We start from the raw sequence: 20,907 nt of genomic DNA on the forward strand, positions 1-20,907 counted from the left end.
GAATATCTTTAAAACCCCATTCTAATACTATGTTCCCACCAAATTGAAAACCTCTTGAAAACACAATTTGTGGATTGTGGAACCGAAGTCGTTCACACCGACATTTTGTGTTTTCATTGACAGTTCACACATTTATTTGTTTACATTAGTTACGTACGTTTAGGCCAACGAGAATGGTAAGTTTTAGAATTTTAAATATTTGCTTATAATTATTATTGTTTGTTTTATAGAATTCCGAGAAAATTTTAATTGCGAAATTGTTGGCTTTGAGAAGCCAAATAAATTTATTGAGCAACGACGATTCTTTAAGAGAATCGATAGAAGTTCTTAGCACCCAGCACATTCGCCTTAAAAAAAAAATTGAAGACTTGAACAAAAAACGTTTAATTCTGTTATGTGTATTAAAGAACCTTAGGATGCCGATTAGATCATGTTGGACAAAGGTTTGTATAGGTTTCTACTGAAGCATAACTTCAATTAAATATCAATAATTCCAGCAACGCAAAAATCAATTTTGGGAACACGATTGCCAACGAAATGGATCCGTTTTTTTTAAGGAAAACTTTCGCATGAACCGCAGTTCATTTAAAAAATTATGCGAAATCCTCCGGTGTCTACAAAAAATGGATACGAACTACAGAAGAGCTATTCCGCTCTAGAAAAGAGTAGCTATAGCAATATTTGCTTTAGGCTCATCTGCGGAGTATCGGAGTATCGCTAATATGTTCGGAGTGGGTAAATCTACGGTTTGCAAAATTTTGCTGGAATTTTGCACCGAAATCTGGAGATTACTGCAACCATCCTGCTTCAAAATGCTGCCATTAAATAGAGAAAGCATAACAGAATTGGTGACGGGTTTCGAGGTACTTGGATTCCCACAATGCTTAGGAGCAATTGGTAAATATTAGTTATAAAATCATATATTTACGCCATTGGTCTAATAATTGTTTACAGACGGATGCCACATTGAGGTTCACCCATCATCTGAAGATGCTGTGGATTATTATAATTACAAAGGATGGTATTCCACCGTTTTATTGGCATTAGTTGATGCTAAGTAAAGTTTAGAAACACAATATACATATAAGTACATATGTAATATATAAATTGTATTTTCAGATACCGTTTTATTTACATAAACGTTGGGAGTCCCGGGCGATGTAATGACTCTCAAATTTATGAGAAGTCGTCACTTAAGCGAGAAATACAGAATTGTCCTTTACTAAGTGAAATGTCTCGTGAAATTTCAGGCGTAAATGTGCCAGTTTTTATAATTGGGGATTCGGCTTTTCGATTTAGCAAACAACTAATGAAACCGTATCCATTTAGCGTAAATCAAAATCATCGTGAGAAGGTATTCAACTACGCCCTTTCGAAAACACGTAGAGTTGTCGAAAATGCTTTTGGACACCTCAAGGCCCGCTTTCGACGAATTGGAAAAGGAATTGACAATTCTGTACGTAATGCCAATTTAATAATAAAAGCCTGTTGCGTCCTTCACAATTTTTTAAATGAAAACAACGATACTTTAAACGCTAGATGGTTACGTGCTTTGGAAGAGTTGGAGACTAGACGACAAAATCCGAGTCATGTTTCATATGCGTCTGACGACCCAACTAACGGGGAAACTATACGGGCAGCACTTTGTACATATTTTGGCAAGTAAAAATAATTTTAAGTATAATTTATCAGGCTGAACTCATTTAAGGCGGCAGTAACCATATTCCAAAAATAAAACACATTCATTTACTTTTTATTTTATTAACAAATCAAGAAGTACTTTATTTATTTCTTTTGTATCCTTTACAAATTCTTCAATTAATTTTGTTCTTTTATTGTCGTTTTCGACCAATGTTTCTGTCATTTTTAAAAATTTGTCATTAGTTATATTAAAGTCTTCATTTGTTTTTTCAATATTTTCCAATTTTTTTATTATGAAACTTTCAAAATTATTGTTTTTCCTTTTTGTAGAATCTATCGGCTCGGGTGACGACGCGGTTGGTGACATTATCATCGCTGAGGGCGAAGGAGTGCAAACAGGTGATGGCAGTGGAGCAACAAATGTTGAAGACGCAGCCGTTTCCACCGAAATTTCCATCGGTTTTGAGTTCGTAGAACCTTTTTAAAAATGTATATATATATGTAAATATGAATAATATATTCAATAAAAAACACATGTCTCTTACTTTGAAAGCTTTCCTCCACTAAGCCCTCTGCGTTGTAGCTTTTATATGGCGACAGTATTTCGCTCATTTTTTGAAATAAAGGCCACTGCGAAGGGGAACCGCCAGTTGAACCGACTGCTGTTTTCTCCTTCCTATAACACATAATAACATATAACGCGTTAATATTTACTCAATATTGTTTAATATTTATTTTTATTCAATTTTATTTACCTAAATCTTTGCGACAGATTGTGCATTTTCATTTTTATTTCTGCCGCCGTGAAGGTGACACCTTGCTGCTGCAGCTCCACTGCCATTTCCTCCAAAATGTGGCTATTTTTCCTTGGCCCTCGAAGCGCACAAACTTTTTCTTCCCATAACTCTATTAGAAGGGCTTCTCCCCTCTCACTCCACGAATTTCTTTTTTTATACACTTTTTTCGCCATTTGAATGTAAGCAAATTCACAGAACAATTATGGAATGTAAACAAATTGTCAAGTGACATTTAGGGCTGGCAAAATATGCCTTCCAATAATATCGATTAAACTAGAGCAGGCACCGATTATAATGAGTGGAATGTAAGTTTTCAAGGGGTTTTCAGCGAAAACTGTGTTTTCGTTTGACAAATTTTGTATGGATGAAAACACAAGTTTTCGCGTGAAAACCTCTTTTGTCGATGAAAACACGGTTTTCGTGTCGGTGTGAACATAGTATAAGATTTCCAAATTAAAATGGATATTAGGGGATTGAGGATGTTCTGCAGATCAAGAATATATTTGTTCAGCCATTAACATTAAACATTCTATTCAAAGAGTATAAATGTATAGCTTATTGTAACTTTGAAATAATTTAATAAAACTTCTTTTTATAAGCGCAACCATTCAATATAATATAATATATAAGACATTATTAGTTTTTCGCGTAGAAGTCCTATTTGAGTTGGCGATGTTGTTGATGGGTGGTGAGCTATAGTTTAGTTGTAGTCGTGGTCATCTAACTGGAGGCCCAGTTGTATCGGGGGGACTTATTTCATGCAGGACATATATTGGGTATGTCGGGGTCTACTCTGGATAAGTAGGAGTTTAAGCTGCTACAGTATCCAGAACGAAGTTGCGCAATTATCACTCTAGATTGACAAAGCAACTCGAGCTCTACGTCTTTAATGGGTAGTGGTTTGACTCCTAGCAAGCCATTCACTGAGAGGGAGTCGATGAAGGTGTTAATAGCCCCACTGGCGGTCCGTGCTTGTCTATAGTTCGTTGCGTCCGAAGTCTGGTCGGCGTACTGTCTTATGTCAACGACGTAATCAAGGAAGGACATCTTGATGTTCCTAGGAGGCGGTTCCGCTTAAAGCAGACGACTGCAGGGGTGGTTTCTACGAAAACAATGTCTATCTATCACTATGCAGGTGTTCGATTGTGGACATCAAGAGGCATCCCGTGATAGTCCGGATTGCAGTGTTTTGACAAGTCTGAAGCTTCTTCGTCTACGTTGAACTACATCCAGGCGACCATATTGAAGCAGCATAGTTTAACACTGGCCGGCCGATTGCCTTGTAAGTTGCCAGTAACGTTTCGTTGGCTTTTCCCCAAGAGCTGCCGGCAAGCGATTTGACGATTTTTTTGCGGATCTGTACTTTGGCAGTTATCGCGGTAGTGTGAGGAGTGAAGGAGCACAGGCTGAGAAGAAGCAAGAAAGTTCGGAGTGATAGCCGTTTACTTTCGAGCACATGCCATCGATTACATTGCCCGACGTCAATATCGTGCAGTTTTCAGCGTACCAGGACATGGAAACTCCCTCTGGTGGCTGGAGGAGTTTCGAAATACAGAAATTAAACAGTAGCGGGTAGAGGACACCGCCCCGCGGAATCCCTGTTTAATTCTTCTAAGTTTGGAGTTTTCACCTCGAAACAGTACGGATGAATGTCGACCGCTCAGGTGGTTCTTAGTCCACCGCTTCAGCTCTGAAGGGAGCGTGGATTGTTCTATACCCTCAAGTAGCGTTATGTGGTTGATTGTGTCAAAACTTTTGACAAGTCCAACGCTACGAGGATCGTCCTCCTTGCGGAAGCCATGCTGAAGTTCTGCTAGACTCAGGTGGTGAGTAAATGTTGGGAGTAGCTAGGTCTCAAGTGTCTTCACTACTGGTGGGAGAGGAGTTATCGGACGATAATACTCTCCTTTGTGGGCAGGTTTCCCAGGTTTCAGTAGTGGGTCCACTCTTCCGACTTTCCACACTTCGGGTATTTGAAGAGTGGTCATCGACAAGTTGAGAACCTTGGTGAGATAGCTTACTCCCGTCGAGCCGAGGTTTTTTAGCTTAAGCATTCTTATTTCGTCAGGGCCAATGGGTTTGGACGATTTGGCTTTGTTGATGGCACTCTGCACCTCCCCATCGGTGAAAGTTAGTGGTGTGCGTTCTTTTGGCATTTTGCGCAGCCGTCGATTAACACATCGTTTGGTCTTGTCAGCCGAAGGGTGCAGTATAAATTGTGGGCTAAAATACCCTCCGCACTTCTTCGGGTCCGAGGAGGCATGGCCATCGAATTGAATTTCAACTCGGTCATGTCTCCTCGGATTAGACAAGGCCTTGACAGTAGTCCAAAGCTTACGCACACCGGTGGAAAGGTTGCCGGACTTCAGATGCTTTATCCATTTTTTCCGCTTATGTTGATTTATCATTTGCCGAATCTCCAAATTGAGATCCCTTATCCAGGGATTACAGGGATCAGCAACCAGCTCCATCCCCCAATGATCATTTGATATGATCGTATATATAGACGATATTGCACAGTGTTGTGCAGTCTGAAGGTTAGACCTCCACCAAATTCTCGCTCGCGATCTTTACGTAAAACGTTGAAACCTGCGCAACTCAGAAGATTTGAGCGGCTGTTTAACTTGGTTTCTTGGACCGCTGCTATCCATATGCCTTCCCGGCTCATAAATGCAACTATCTTCTCGATCATAATCTGGAGTCCGCTGCAGTTAAATAGTAAAAGTGCGTTTGATTCAGGTGTCTGGTGGTTATCCTGGGGGTAAGGGAGGTACATGTAGATGGTGGTTGTTGCAGCTGTAATATCCTCATGAGCGGTTGTTGCACTGTCATGTTGTGTTGCGGGGGAGACTCCTACAGCACGGGGCAACGGGGCAACGCACTTTACTCACGTGTGGTGCGCAGCCTGGAACACAGAAAGGGACATCAGAACTGACACACAGAACAGACTGTGCAAGGAACCAGGAAATGCTGGGTGGTTCTCGGACGAAGATTGGAGCGAAATAAAGGTTGGGAGGGATCGGGCAGGCAAGGAGTCATGCTGCCTGTGTGAGCTCCTTAAGGCCGTGGAGGTCCTTTTATAGCCACTCAACTGGAGAGGCGGCGCAGTGCCCGAACATGGTGCATGTTGCAGGGCCACATAACTCGTGGTCCACTCCCTATGAGCCTTAAGGCTTGAACAGGTATTAAGATGGCTCCTTTCATGGCATGTGTTGCAGCTAACCAAGCAACAGAAGAATTCCTCGGGGCCCAAGTTGGGCTCGATGCCGGCACGGATCAGGAGGATACGGAGCAACCCTGCTGCTTGGCGTTGCTCTAAGGACGACAAACTTAAACTAAAACTCATTTCGACCGCACTTCAAAAAAATAATCCTTTACGGTCCAACTTATTGTCCATATTCAATTGTGGTTTCTGTATTTGGGTAATAATATTTCGTTTTTTTTTTTTTTTCGTTTGCGAAATATATTATTATGGTAGCACTGGGTATTAGTTAGTGTGCAACCGTTTTGTTATTGTGTGAATAAATAGAATTGAACAATAAGTTAAATATTGAATGAAAGATATTTTTTCACTATACAATGTGAAATCAATGTGTACCAACAAATAAATGAAGTGTTAGTGGTGTAAAAGTAAAATTCATTCTTCAAAGAAAAAATACGTACTTTAAATAGTTGAATCTACAAATTGTGTTTTCAAGAGGATTTCAATCGCACCGAATTGAATAGTATATGGGAGCATTGAGGATATTCTGCAGATCAAAAATATATTAGTTATAGCAATAAGTTAAACTCGAATAACGAGTAGTAAGCGTAAAGTTATTAGAAATATAACTGGGTAAATGTATGGGGAAACTTTGGTATACCATCCCACGATTTCAGAGTTAAGAGGGGTATGGTTGGATAGAGGAGACTTTCCAGATCACGAATATATACCATTATTGCCGCCGAAAACTTATAGTTTTCGAGATATTTGCATTTTAAGTTGAAAGTTTCACAAATTTTATTTTAAAATTTCTCTATTTATGGTTAACTTTTTTTTTATATTATGCACTTATTATACACTAACACTTCACTACAATGTTTCTATATATTTTTTTTATATTAAATATTTAAATATTTGCTTTAAATAAGCATATTATTTTTACAAAATTTTCGTTAAATGCACAATAACAAAATATATCAAATTTTAAAAATCTTCACTGTTACTATAATTATCCTTAATAAAAATTGAAGTTTAAAGAGAGAGAGATACACCCTTTAACATTACTTTTTTTTGTTTAGATTTCCTATTTGCACTGGCGGCCTTCGGCCGCGCTTCAAAAAAATAACCCTGGTCGGTCCAACACCGGGGTGTTCATAATTCAATCGCGTCAAACTTCTTTCTACACCAAAAAAAAGTATTGTTAAAGAAAGTATATCACTCTTTTTAAACTTCATTTTCTATAACAGAATATAACGGATATTGTTACAACTAAACAAGGTACCGTTTCTTTTTTTGTCTGTTTTGTCATTATTTTCATATTCAAATTGAATTGGTAAATATTGTGCATATAATTTTTATTATTTTTTAGTTTTTTATTTATTTTGATTGCTTTCATTCATTTGGATATGGCAACACTTATTATCTGTCAACATGAACCCATTTGTTATTGTGCATATAACGAAAATTGTGTTAAAATAAAATGCTTATTTAAAGCAAATATTTAAATAACTAATATAAAATAAATGTGTAGAAATATTGTAGTGTATAACAAGTGCATAATATAAAAGAAAAGTTAACCATAAATCGAGAAATTTTAAAATAAAATTTGTGAAACTTTCAACTTAAAATGCAAATATCTCGAAAACTATAAGTTTTCGGCGGCAATAATGGTATATATTCGTGATCTGGAGAGTCTCCTCTATCCAATACCATACCTCTCTTAACCCTGAAATCGTGGGATGGTATACTAAAGCCAACCCAAATGTATAGTTCAGGTCCCCCAACTAAGGAGGCCTCAAAAAAATTTTTTTTTTTTAAATCGGGTTATTTTGACTCGAATATTACAAATCCGTGAGCGAAATGTGATTTTTTTCAACATTTCTATTTTTTTTTAAAAAAAAAACAAAAAAAATGTTTTTTAAATTTTTTAATACATATGCATTAAAAATAAAAAATTGTGATACATTAAAATTAATTCTTTTTTTTTCCGCTGCTGAATGGAATTTGGGGCGAAAGGACTATGAACACCCCGGTGTTAGACCAACCAGGATTTTTTTTGAAGCGCGACCGAAGGCCACTACGGCGGAAAGGAGTTCGACGATCTCCAATATTCGTCCATACCATCAGATCACGGCGCAAAAGAAATTGTGACTGTTCCCTTTCTTCAGTATTTTTTTCACAAGAAAATGTTTAACTCGCGGAATTGATAATTAAAGCTAAGTCATCAGAATTCTGCAGAGTTTTGCCGCTACAACATTTAAGTGAGTTGAAAAATATGTTCAAAGTGTGTTAAATATATTTGTAAATACATGCATAAATTATTGAAAAAATTCACTTTCCACTCACGGATTTGTAATATTCGCGTCAAAATAAGACGATAAAAAAAAAATTTCATTTTTGAGGCCTCCTTAGTTGGGGGACCTAAACTATACATTTGCCTATAAATGTATAGCCATTATTGTTACCTTAATCTTTTGTAAATGTGGCAACATCATCCACTACCGACAGGCTAGAACTATGTTGTACTATGTTACCGACCGTCAAAACGCACAACACTACCGACCGGCAACCCTTTACTACATTTTTATATTTTCCACCATAAGCAACCCCATTCTCCTTCATCCTGCAATTCTTCCCTTTTCTCACGGACACCGAGCTGATCAGACGTTCTAGCAGCAGCAGCCATTAGCATCAAACATTAATTTAAAGAGTATACAAGTATAGCTTATTGTAACTTTGAAATAATTTAATAAAACTTCTTTTTATAAGCGCAACCATTCAATATAATATAATATATAAGACATTATTAGTTTTTCGCGTCGAAGTCATATTTGAGTTGGCGATGTTGTTGATGGGTGGTGAGCTATAGTTTAGTTGTAGTCGTGGTCATCTAACTGGAGTTCCAGTTGTATCGGGGGGACTTATTTCATGCAGGACATATATTGGGTATGTCGGGGTCTACTCTGGATAAGTAGGAGTTTAAGCTGCTACAGTATCCAGAACGAAGTTGCGCAATTATCACTCTAGATTGACAAAGCAACTCGAGCTCTACGTCTTTAATGGGTAGTGGTTTGACTTCTAGTAAGCCATTCACTGAGAGGGAGTCGATGAAGGTGTTGATAGCCCCACTGGCGGTCCGTGCTTGTCTATAGCTCGTTGCGTCCGAAGTCTGGTCGGCGTACTGTCTTATGTCAACGACGTAATCAAGGAAGGACATCTTGATGTTCCTAGGAGGCGGTTCCGCTTCAAGCAGACGACTGCAGGGGTGGTTTCTACGAAAACAATGTCTATCTATCACTATGCAGGTGTTCGATTGTGGACATCAAGAGGCATCCCGTGATAGTCCGGAGTGCAGTGTTTTGACAAGTCTGAAGCTTCTTCGTCTACGTTGAACTACATCCAGGCGACCATATTGAAGCAGCATAGTTTAAGACTGGCCGGCCGATTGCCTTGTAAGTTGCCAGTAACGTTTCGTTGGCTTTTCCCCAAGAGCTGCCGGCAAGCGATTTGACGATTTTTTTGCGGATCTGTACTTTGGCAGTTATCGCGGTAGTGTGAGGAGTGAAGGAGCACAGGCTGAGAAGAAGCAAGAAAGTTCGGAGTGATAGCCGTTTACTTTCGAGCACATGCCATCGATTACATTGCCCGACGTCAATATCGTGCAGTTTTCAGCGTACCAGGACATGGAAACTCCCTCTGGTGGCTGGAGGAGTTTCGAAATACAGAAATTAAACAGTAGCGGGTAGAGGACACCGCCCCGCGGAATCCCTGTTTAATTCTTCTAAGTTTGGAGTTTTCACCTCGAAACAGTACGGATGAATGTCGACCGCCTAGGTGGTTCTTAGTCCACCGCTTCAGCTCTGAAGGGAGCGTGGATTGTTCTATACCCTCAAGTAGTGTTATGTGGTTGATTGTGTCAAAACTTTTGACAAGTCCAACGCTACGAGGATCGTCCTCTTTGCGGAAGCCATGCTGAAGGTCTGCTAGACTCAGGTGGTGAGTAAATGTCGGGAGTAGCTAGGTCTCAAGTGTCTTCACTACTGGTGGGATGGGAGTTATCGGATGATAATACTCTCCTTTGTGGGCAGGTTTCCCAGGTTTCAGTAGTGGGTCCACTCTTCCGACTTTCCACACTTCGGGTATTTGAAGAGTGATCATCGACAAGTTGAGAACCTTGGTGAGATAGCTTACTCCCGTCGAGCCGAGGTTTTTTAGCATAAGCATTCTTATTTCGTCAGGGCCAATGGGTTTTGGACGATTTGGCTTTGTTGATGGCACTCTGCACCTCCCCATCGGTGAAAGTTAGTGGTGTGCGTTCTTTTGGCATTTTGCGCAGCCGTCGATTAACACATCGTTTGGTCTTGTCAGCCGAAGGGTGCAGTATAAATTGTGGGCTAAAATACCCTCCGCACTTCTTCGGGTCCGAGGAGGCATGGCCATCGAATTGAATTTTAACTCGGTCATGTCTCCGCGGATTAGACAAGGCCTTGACAGTAGTCCAAAGCTTACGCACACCGGTGGAAAGGTTGCCGGACTTCAGATGCTCTATCCATTTTTTCCGCTTATGTTGATTTATCATTTGCCGAATCTCCAAATTGAGATCCCTTATCCAGGGATTACAGGGATCAGCAACCAGCTCCATCCCCCAATGATCGTTTGATATGATCGTATATATAGACGATATTGCACAGTGTTGTGCAGTCTGAAGGTTAGACCGCCACCAAATTCTCGCTCGCGATCTTTACGTAAAACGTTGAAACCTGCGCAACTCAGAAGATTTGAGCGGCTGTTTAACTTGGTTTCTTGGACCGCTGCTATCCATACGCCTTCCCGGCTCATAAATGCAACTATCTTCTCGATCATAATCTGGAGTCCGCTGCAGTTAAATAGTAAAAGTGCGTTTGATTCAGGTGTCTGGTGGTTATCCTGGGGGTGAGGGAGGTACGTGTAGATGGTGGTTGTTGCAGCTGTAATATCCTCATGAGCGGTTGTTGCACTGTCATGTTGTGTTGCGGGGGAGACTCCTACAGCACGGGGCAACGTACGACGCACTTTACTCACGTGTGGTGCGCAGCCTATAACACAGAAAGGGACATCAGAACTGACACCCAGAACAGACTGTGCGAGGAACCAGGAAATTCTGGGTGGTTCTCGGACGAAGATTGGAGCGGGATGAAGGTTGGGAGGGATCGGGCAGGCAAGGAGTATTGCTGCCTGTGTGAGCTCCTTAAGGCCGTGGAGGTCCTTTTATAGCCACTCAACTGAAGAGGCGGCGCAGTGCCCGAACATGGTGCATGTTGCAGGGCCACATAACTCGTGGTCCACTCCCTATGAGCCTTAAGGCTTGAACAGGTCTTAAGATAGCTCCATTCATGCCATGTGTTGCACCTAACCAAGCAACAGAAGAATTCCTCGGGGCCCAAGTTGGGCTCGATGCCGGCACGGATCAGGAGGATACGGAGCAACCCTGCTGCTTGGCGTTGCTCTAAGGACGACAAACTTAAACTAAAACTCACTTCGACCGCACTTCAAAAAAATAATCCTTTACGGTCCAACTTATTGTCCATATTCAATTATGGTTTCTGTATTTGGGTAATAATATTTCTTTTTGTTTTTTTTTTTTCGTTTGCGAAATATATTATTATGGTAGCACTGGGTATTAGTCAGTGTGCAACCGTTTTGTTATTGTGTGAATAAATAGAATTGAAGAATAAGTTAAATATTGAATGAAAGATATTTTTTCACTATACAATGTGAAATCAATGTGCACCAACGAATAAATGAAGTGTTAGTGGTGTAAAAGTAAAATTCATTCTTCAAAGAAAAAATACGTACTTTAAATAGTTGAATCTACAAATTGTGTTTTCAAGAGGATTTCAATCGCACCGAATTGAATAGTATATGGGAGCATTGAGGATATTCTGCAGATCAAAAATATATTAGTTATAGCAATAAGTTAAACTCGAATAACGAGTAGTAAGCGTAAAGTTATTAGAAATATAACTGGGTAAATGTATGGGGAAACTTTGGTATACCATCCCACGATTTCAGAGTTAAGAGGGGTATGGTTGGATAGAGGAGACTCTCCAGATCACGAATATATACCATTATTGCCGCCAGAATTATAGTTTTGGAGATATTTGCATTTTAAGTTGAAAATTTCACAAATTTTATTTTAAAATTTCTCTATTTATGGTTAACTTTTTTTTATATTATGCACTTATTATACACTAACACTTCACTACAATGTTTCTATATATTTTTTTTATATTAATTATTTAAATATTTGCTTTAAATAAGCATATAATTTTTACAAAATTTTCGTTAAATGCACAATAACAAAATATATCAAATTTTAAAAATCTTCACTGTTATTATAATTATCCTTAATAAAAATTGAAGTTTAAAGAGAGAGAGATACACCCTTTAACATTACTTTTTTTTGTTTAGATTTCCTATTTGAACTGGCGGCCTTCGGCCGCGCTCCAAAAAAGTAACCCTGGTCGGTCCAACACCGGGGTGTTCATAATTCAATCGCGTCAAACTTCTTTCTACACCAAAAAAAAGTATTGTTAAAGAAAGTATATCACTCTTTTTAAACTTCATTTTCTATAACAGAATATAACGGATATTGTTACAACTAAACAAGGTACCGTTTATTTTGATTGTTTTCATTCATTTGGATATGGCAACACTTATTATCTGTCAACATGAACCCATTTGTTATTGTGCATATAACGAAAATTGTTTTAAAATAAAATGCTTATATAAAGCAAATATTTAAATAACTAATATAAAATTAATGTGTAGAAATATTGTAGTGTATAACAAGTGCATAATATAAAAGAAAAGTTAACCATAAATCGAGAAATTTTAAAATAAAATTTGTGAAACTTTCAACTTTAAATGCGGCAATAATGGTATATATTCGTGATCTGGAGAGTCTCCTCTATTCAATACCATACCTCTCTTAACCCTGAAATCGTGGGATGGTATACTAAAGCCAACCCAAATGTATAGTTCAGGTCCCCCAACTAACTAGGCCTCAAAAATAATTTTTTTTTAAATCGGGTTATTTTGACTCGAATATTACAAATCCGTGAGCGAAATGTGATTTTTTTCAACATTTCTATTTTTTTTTCAAAAAAAACCAAAAAAAATGTTTTTTAAATTTTTTAATACATATGCATTAAAAATAAAAAATTGTGATACATTAAAATTAATTCTTTTTTTTTCCGCTGCTGAATGGAATTCGGTGCGAAAGGACTATGAACACCCCGGTGTTAGACCAACCAGGTTTTTTTTGAAGCGCGACCGAAGGCCACTACGGCGGAAAGGAGTTCGACGGTCTCCAATATTCGTCCATACCATCAGATCACGGCGCAAAAGAAATTGTTACTGTTCCCTTTCTTCAGTATTTTTTTCACAAGAAAATGTTTAACTCGCGGAATTGATAATTAAAGCTAAGTCATCAGAATTCTGCAGAGTTTTGCCGCTACAACATTTAAGTGAGTTGAAAAATATGTTCAAAGTGTGTTAAATATATTTGTAAATACATGCATAAATTATTGAAAAAATTCACTTTCCGCTCACGGATTTGTAATATTCGCGTCAAAATAAGACGATTAAAAAAAAAATTTCATTTTTGAGGCCTCCTTAGTTGGGGGACCTAAACTATACATTTGCCTTTAAATGTATAGCCATTATTGTTACCTTAATCTTTTGTAAATGTGGCAACATCATCCACTACCGACAGGCTAGAACTATGTTGTACTATGTTACCGACCGTCAAAACGCACAACACTACCGACCGGCAACCCTTTACTACATTTTTATATTTTCCACCATAAGCAACCCCATTCTCCTTCATCCTGCAATTCTTCCCTTTTCTCACGGACACCGAGCTGATCAGACGTTCTAGCAGCAGCAGCCATTAGCATCAAACATTAATTTAAAGAGTATACAAGTATAGCTTATTGTAACTTTGAAATAATTTAATAAAACTTCTTTTTATAAGCGCAACCATTCAATATAATATAATATATAAGACATTATTAGTTTTTCGCGTCGAAGTCATATTTGAGTTGGCGATGTTGTTGATGGGTGGTGAGCTATAGTTTAGTTGTAGTCGTGGTCATCTAACTGGAGGCCCAGTTGTATCGGGGGGACTTATTTCATGCAGGACATATATTGGGTATGTCGGGGTCTACTCTGGATAAGTAGGAGTTTAAGCTGCTACAGTATCCAGAACGAAGTTGCGCAATTATCACTCTAGATTGACAAAGCAACTCGAGCTCTACGTCTTTAATGGGTAGTGGTTTGACTTCTAGTAAGCCATTCACTGAGAGGGAGTCGATGAAGGTGTTGATAGCCCCACTGGCGGTCCGTGCTTGTCTATAGTTCGTTGCGTCCGAAGTCTGGTTGGCGTACTGTCTTATGTCAACGACGTAATCAAGGAAGGACATCTTGATGTTCCTAGGAGGCGGTTCCGCTTCAAGCAGACGCCTGCAGGGGTGGTTTCTACGAAAACAATGTCTATCTATCACTATGCAGGTGTTCGATTGTGGACATCAAGAGGCATCCCGTGATAGTCCGGAGTGCAGTGTTTTGACAAGTCTGAAGCTTCTTCGTCTACGTTGACCTACATCCAGGCGACCATATTGAAGCAGCATAGTTTAACACTGGCCGGCCGATTGCCTTGTAAGTTGCCAGTAACGTTTCGTTGGCTTTTCCCCAAGAGCTGCCGGCAAGCGATTTGACGATTTTTTTGCGGATCTGTACTTTGGCAGTTATCGCGGTAGTGTGAGGAGTGAAGGAGCACAGGCTGAGAAGAAGCAAGAAAGTTCGGAGTGATAGCCGTTTACTTTCGAGCACATGCCATCGCTTACATTGCCCGACGTCAATATAGGAGGAGTTTCGAAATACAGAAATTAAACAGTAGCGGGTAGAGGACACCGCCCCGCGGAATCCCTGTTTAATTCTTCTAAGTTTGGAGTTTTCACCTCGAAACAGTACAGATGAATGTCGACCGCTCAGGTGGTTCTTAGTCCACCGCTTCAGCTCTGAAGGGAGCGTGGATTGTTCTATACCCTCAAGTAGCGTTATGTGGTTGATTGTGTCAAAACTTTTGACAAGTCCAACGCTACGAGGATCGTCCTCTTTGCGGAATGTCGGGAGTAGCTAGGTCTCAAGTGTCTTCACTACTGGTGGGAGGGGAGTTATCGGACGATAATACTCTCCTTCGGACGATAATACTCCCAGGTTTCAGTAGTGGGTCCACTCTTCAGACTTTCCACACTTCGGGTATTTGAAGAGTGATCTTCGACAAGTTAAGAACCTTGGTGAGATAGCTTACTCCCGTCGAGCCGAGGTTTTTTAGCATAAGCATTCTTATTTCGTCAGGGCCAATGGGTTTGGACGATTTGGCTTTGTTGATGGCACTCTGCACCTCCCCATCGGTGAAAGTTAGTGGTATGCGTTCTTTTGGCATTTTGCACAGCCGTCGATTAACACATCGTTTGGTCTTGTCAGCCGAAGGGTGCAGTATAAATTGTGGGCTAAAATACCCTCCGCACTTCTTCGGGTCCGAGGAGGCATGGCCATCGAATTGAATTTCAACTCGGTCATGTCTCCTCGGATTAGACAAGGCCTTGACAGTAGTCCAAAGCTTACGCACACCGGTGGAAAGGTTGCCGGACTTCAGATGCTCTATCCATTTTTTCCGCTTATGTTGATTTATCATTTGCCGAATCTCCAAATTGAGATCCCTTATCCAGGGACTACAGGGATCAGCAACCAGCTCCATCCCCCAATGATCGTTTGATATGATCGTATATATAGACGACATTGCACAGTGTTGTGCAGTCTGAAGGTTAGACCTCCTCCAGAATTATAGTTTTCGAGATATTTGCATTTTAAGTTGAAAATTTCACAAATTTTATTTTAAAATTTCTCTATTTATGGTTAACTTTTTTTTATATTATGCACTTATTATACACTAACACTTCACTACAATGTTTCTATATATTTTTTTTATATTAATTATTTAAATATTTGCTTTAAATAAGCATATTATTTTTACAAAATTTTCGTTAAATGCACAATAACAAAATATATCAAATTTTAAAAATCTTCACTGTTATTATAATTATCCTTAATAAAAATTGAAGTTTAAAGAGAGAGAGATACACCCTTTAACATTACTTTTTTTTGTTTAGATTTCCTATTTGCACTGGCGGCCTTCGGCCGCGCTTCAAAAAAATAACCCTGGTCGGTCCAACACCAGGGTGTTCATAATTCAATCGCGTCAAACTTCTTTCCACACCAAAAAAAAGTATTGTTAAAGAAAGTATATCACTCTTTTTAAACTTCATTTTCTATAACAGAATATAACGGATATTGTTACAACTAAACAAGGTACCGTTTCTTTTTTTGTCTGTTTTGTCATTATTTTCATATTCAAATTGAATTGCTAAATATTGTGCATATAATTTTTATTATTTTTTAGTTTTTTATTTATTTTGATTGCTTTCATTCATTTGGATATGGCAACACTTATTATCTGTCAACATGAACCCATTTGTTATTGTGCATATAACGAAAATTGTTTTAAAATAAAATGCTTATTTAAAGCAAATATTTAAATAACTAATATAAAATTAATGTGTAGAAATATTGTAGTGTATAACAAGTGCATAATATAAAAGAAAATTTAACCATAAATCGAGAAATTTTAAAATAAAATTTGTGAAACTTTCAACTTAAAATGCAAATATCTCGAAAACTATAATCCGTGAGCGAAATGTGATTTTTTTCAACATTTCTATTTTTTTTTTTTAAAAAAACCATAAAAAATGTTTTTAAATTTTTTAATACATATGCATTAAAAATAAAAAATTGTGATACATTAAAATTAATTCTTTTTTTTCCGCTGCTGAATGGAATTCGGTGCGAAAGGACTATGAACACCCCGGTGTTAGACCAACCAGGATTTTTTTTGAAGCGCGACCGAAGGCCACTACGGCGGAGAGGAGTTCGACGATCTCCAATATTCGTCCATACCATCAGATCACGGCGCAAAAGAAATTGTGACTGTTCCCTTTCTTCAGTATTTTTTTCACAAGAAAATGTTTAACTCGCGGAATTGATAATTAAAGCTAAGTCATCAGAATTCTGCATAGTTTTGCCGCTACAACATTTAAGTGAGTTGAAAAATATGTTCAAAGTGTGTTAAATATATTTGTAAATACATGCATAAATTATTGAAAAAATTCACTTTCCGCTCACGGATTTGTAATATTCGCGTCAAAATAAGACGATTAAAAAAAAAATTTCATTTTTGAGGCCTCCTTAGTTGGGGGACCTAAACTATACATTTGCCTATAAATGTATAGCCATTATTGTTAGCTTAACCTTTTGTAAATGTGGCAACATCATCCACTACCGACAGGCTAGAACTATGTTGTACTATGTTACCGACCGTCAAAACGCACAACACTACCGACCGGCAACCCTTTACTACATTTTTATATTTTCCACCATAAGCAACCCCATTCTCCTTCATCCTGCAATTCTTCCCTTTTCTCACGGACATCGAGCTGATCAGACGTGCTAGCAGCAGCAGCCATTAGCATCAAACATTAATTTAAAGAGTATACAAGTATAGCTTATTGTAACTTTGAAATAATTTAATAAAACTTCTTTTTATAAGCGCAACCATTCAATATAATATAATATATAAGACATTATTAGTTTTTCGCGTAGAAGTCCTATTTGAGTTGGCGATGTTGTTGATGGGTGGTGAGCTATAGTTTAGTTGTAGTCGTGGTCATCTAACTGGAGGCCCAGTTGTATCGGGGGGACTTATTTCATGCAGGACATATATTGGGTATGTCGGGGTCTACTCTGGATAAGTAGGAGTTTAAGCTGCTACAGTATCCAGAACGAAGTTGCGCAATTATCACTCTAGATTGACAAAGCAACTCGAGCTCTACGTCTTTAATGGGTAGTGGTTTGACTCCTAGTAAGCCATTCACTGAGAGGGAGTCGATGAAGGTGTTGATAGCCCCACTGGCGGTCCGTGCTTGTCTATAGTTCGTTGCGTCCGAAGTCTGGTTGGCGTACTGTCTTATGTCAACGACGTAATCAAGGAAGGACATCTTGATGTTCCTAGGAGGCGGTTCCGCTTCAAGCAGACGCCTGCAGGGGTGGTTTCTACGAAAACAATGTCTATCTATCACTATGCAGGTGTTCGATTGTGGACATCAAGAGGCATCCCGTGATAGTCCGGAGTGCAGTGTTTTGACAAGTCTGAAGCTTCTTCGTCTACGTTGACCTACATCCAGGCGACCATATTGAAGCAGCATAGTTTAACACTGGCCGGCCGATTGCCTTATAAGTTGCCAGTAACGTTTCGTTGGCTTTTCCCCAAGAGCTGCCGGCAAGCGATTTGACGATTTTTTTTGCGGATCTGTACTTTGGCAGTTATCGGGGTAGTGTGAGGAGTGAAGGAGCACAGGCTGAGAAGAAGCAAGAAAGTTCGGAGTGATAGCCGTTTACTTTCGAGCACATGCCATCGCTTACATTGCCCGACGTCAATATAGGAGGAGTTTCGAAATACAGAAATTAAACAGTAGCGGGTAGAGGACACCGCCCCGCGGAATCCCTGTTTAATTCTTCTAAGTTTGGAGTTTTCACCTCGAAACAGTACGGATGAATGTCGACCGCTCAGGTGGTTCTTAGTCCACCGCTTCAGCTCTGAAGGGAGCGTGGATTATTCTATACCCTCAAGTAGCGTTATGTGGTTGATTGTGTCAAAACTTTTGACAAGTCCAACGCTACGAGGATCGTCCTCTTTGCGGAATGTCGGGAGTAGCTAGGTCTCAAGTGTCTTCACTACTGGTGGGAGGGGAGTTATCGGACTATAATACTCTCCTTTGTGGGCAGGTTTCCCAGGTTTCAGTAGTGGGTCCACTCTTCCGACTTTCCACACTTCGGGTATTTGAAGAGTGATCATCGACAAGTTAAGAACCTTGGTGAGATAGCTTACTCCCGTCGAGCCGAGGTTTTTTAGCATAAGCATTCTTATTTCGTCAGGGCCAATGGGTTTGGACGATTTGGCTTTGTTGATGGCACTCTGCACCTCCCCATCGGTGAAAGTTAGTGGTATGCGTTCTTTTGGCATTTTGCGCAGCCGTCGATTAACACATCGTGTGGTCTTGTCAGCCGAAGGGTGCAGTATAAATTGTGGGCTAAAATACCCTCCGCACTTCTTCGGGTCCGAGGAGGCATGGCCATCGAATTGAATTTCAACTCGGTCATGTCTCCTCGGATTAGACAAGGCCTTGACAGTAGTCCAAAGCTTAAGCACACTGGTGGAAAGGTTGCCGGACTTCAGATGCTTTATCCATTTTTTCCGCTTATGTTGATTTATCATTTGCCGAATCTCCAAATTGAGATCCCTTATCCAGGGATTACAGGGATCAGCAACCAGCTCCATCCCCCAATGATCGTTTGATATGATCGTGTATATAGACGATATTGCACAGTGTTGTGCAGTCTGAAGGTTAGACCTCCACCAAATTCTCGCTCGCGATCTTTACGTAAAACGTTGAAACCTGCACAGCTCAGAAGATTTGAGCGGCTGTTTAACTTAGTTTCTTGGACCGCTGCTATCCATACGCCTTCCCGGCTCATAAATGCAACTATCTTCTCGATCATAATCTGGAGTCCGCTGCAGTTAAATAGTAAAAGTGCGTTTGATTCAGGTGTCCGGTGGTTATCCTGGGGGTGAGGGAGGTACGTGTAGATGGTGGTTGTTGCAGCTGTAATATCCTCATGAGCGGTTGTTGCACTGTCATGTTGTGTTGCGGGGGAGACTCCTACAGCACGGGGCAACGTACGACGCACTTTACTCACGTGTGGTGCGCAGCCTAAAACACAGAAAGGGACATCAGAACTGACACACAGAACAGACTGTGCGAGGAACCAGGAAATGCTGGGTGGCTCTCGGACGAAGATTGGAGCGCGATGAAGGTTGGGAGGGATCGGGCAGGCAAGGAGTCATGCTGCCTCTGTGAGCTCCTTAAGGCCGTGGAGGTCCTTTTATAGCCACTCAACTGGAGAGGCGGCGCAGTGCCCGAACATGGTGCATGTTGCAGGGCCACATAACTCGTGGTCCACTCCCTATGAGCCTTAAGGCTTGAACAGGTCTTAAGATGGCTCCATTCATAGCATGTGTTGCACCTAACCAAGCAACAGAAGAATTCCTCGGGGCCCAAGTTGGGCTCGATGCCGGCACGGATCCGGAGGATACGGAGCAACCCTGCTGCTTGGCGTTGCTCTAAGGACGACAAACTTAAACTAAAACTCACTTCGACCGCACTTCAAAAAAATAATCCTTTACGGTCCAACTTATTGTCCATATTCAATTATGGTTTCTGTATTTGGGTAATAATATTTCTTTTTGTTTTTTTTTTTCGTTTGCGAAATATATTATTATGGTAGCACTGGGTATTAGTCAGTGTGCAACCGTTTTGTTATTGTGTGAATAAATAGAATTGAACAATAAGTTAAATATTGAATGAAAGATATTTTTTCACTATACAATGTGAAATCAATGTGTACCAACGAATAAATGAAGTGTTAGTGGTGTAAAAGTAAAATTTATTCTTCAAAGAAAAAATACGTACTTTAAATAGTTGAATCTACAAATTGTGTTTTCAAGAGGATTTCAATCGCACCGAATTGAATAGTATATGGGAGGATTGAGGATATTCTGCAGATCAAAAATATATTAGTTATAGCAATAAGTTAAACTCGAATAACGAGTAGTAAGCGTAAAGTTATTAGAAATATAACTTGGTAAATGTATGGGGAAACTTTGGTATACCATCCCACGATTTCAGAGTTAAGAGGGGTATGGTTGGATAGAGGAGACTCTCCAGATCACGAATATATACCATTATTGCCGCCAGAATTATAGTTTTGGAGATATTTGCATTTTAAGTTGAAAATTTCACAAATTTTATTTTAAAATTTCTCTATATATGGTTAACTTTTTTTTTATATTATGCATTTATTATACACTAACACTTCACTACAATGTTTCTATATATTTTTTTTATATTAATTATTTAAATATTTGCTTTAAATAAGCATATTATTTTTACAAAATTTTCGTTAAATGCACAATAACAAAATATATCAAATTTTAAAAATCTTCACTGTTATTATAATTATCCTTAATAAAAATTGAAGTTTAAAGAG

General features: G+C 39.2%; 2 protein-coding genes and 1 long non-coding RNA gene across 3 annotated transcripts; 1 reads left to right on the forward strand and 2 right to left on the reverse strand.

Annotated features, from left to right (window-relative positions):
• Positions 1-33: 33 nt before the first annotated feature.
• On the forward strand, positions 34-1,732 carry LOC118682390 (putative nuclease HARBI1). The gene is made up of 3 exons (XM_070109596.1): positions 34-897; positions 955-1,057; positions 1,120-1,732. The coding sequence occupies exons 1-3, from the start codon at positions 723-725 to the stop codon at positions 1,664-1,666; spliced, it is 825 nt and encodes a 274-aa protein (XP_069965697.1). The 5' UTR covers positions 34-722; the 3' UTR covers positions 1,667-1,732.
• A 28-nt stretch (positions 1,733-1,760) lies between these two features.
• LOC138857285 (uncharacterized) lies at positions 1,761-3,012 on the reverse strand. The gene is made up of 3 exons (XR_011396374.1): positions 2,397-3,012; positions 2,187-2,317; positions 1,761-2,118 (listed from the first exon to the last, which is right to left on the reverse strand). It is a non-coding gene; the product is annotated as an uncharacterized lncRNA (long non-coding RNA).
• Positions 3,013-18,514: 15,502 nt separating this feature from the next.
• Positions 18,515-19,138, reverse strand: LOC138857354 (uncharacterized). The gene has a single exon (XM_070109756.1). The coding sequence runs from the start codon at positions 19,136-19,138 to the stop codon at positions 18,515-18,517; it is 624 nt and encodes a 207-aa protein (XP_069965857.1).
• Positions 19,139-20,907: the final 1,769 nt, after the last annotated feature.

This window comes from Bactrocera oleae, chromosome 5 (genome assembly GCF_042242935.1).
Source record: "Bactrocera oleae isolate idBacOlea1 chromosome 5, idBacOlea1, whole genome shotgun sequence".
Taxonomy (NCBI): domain Eukaryota; kingdom Metazoa; phylum Arthropoda; class Insecta; order Diptera; family Tephritidae; genus Bactrocera; species Bactrocera oleae.

Bases quoted from the DNA above. Each gene is read 5' to 3' on its own strand.
- LOC118682390 (XM_070109596.1), top strand. From the start codon at position 723: ATGTTCGGAGTGGGTAAATCTACGGTTTGCAAAATTTTGCTGGAATTT. The intron at 898-954 runs GTAAATATTAGT...AATTGTTTACAG, and splicing joins ACAATGCTTAGGAGCAATTG to ACGGATGCCACATTGAGGTT. The intron at 1,058-1,119 runs GTAAAGTTTAGA...TTGTATTTTCAG, and splicing joins TTGGCATTAGTTGATGCTAA to ATACCGTTTTATTTACATAA.
- LOC138857354 (XM_070109756.1), bottom strand. From the start codon at position 19,138: ATGGAGCTGGTTGCTGATCCCTGTAATCCCTGGATAAGGGATCTCAAT.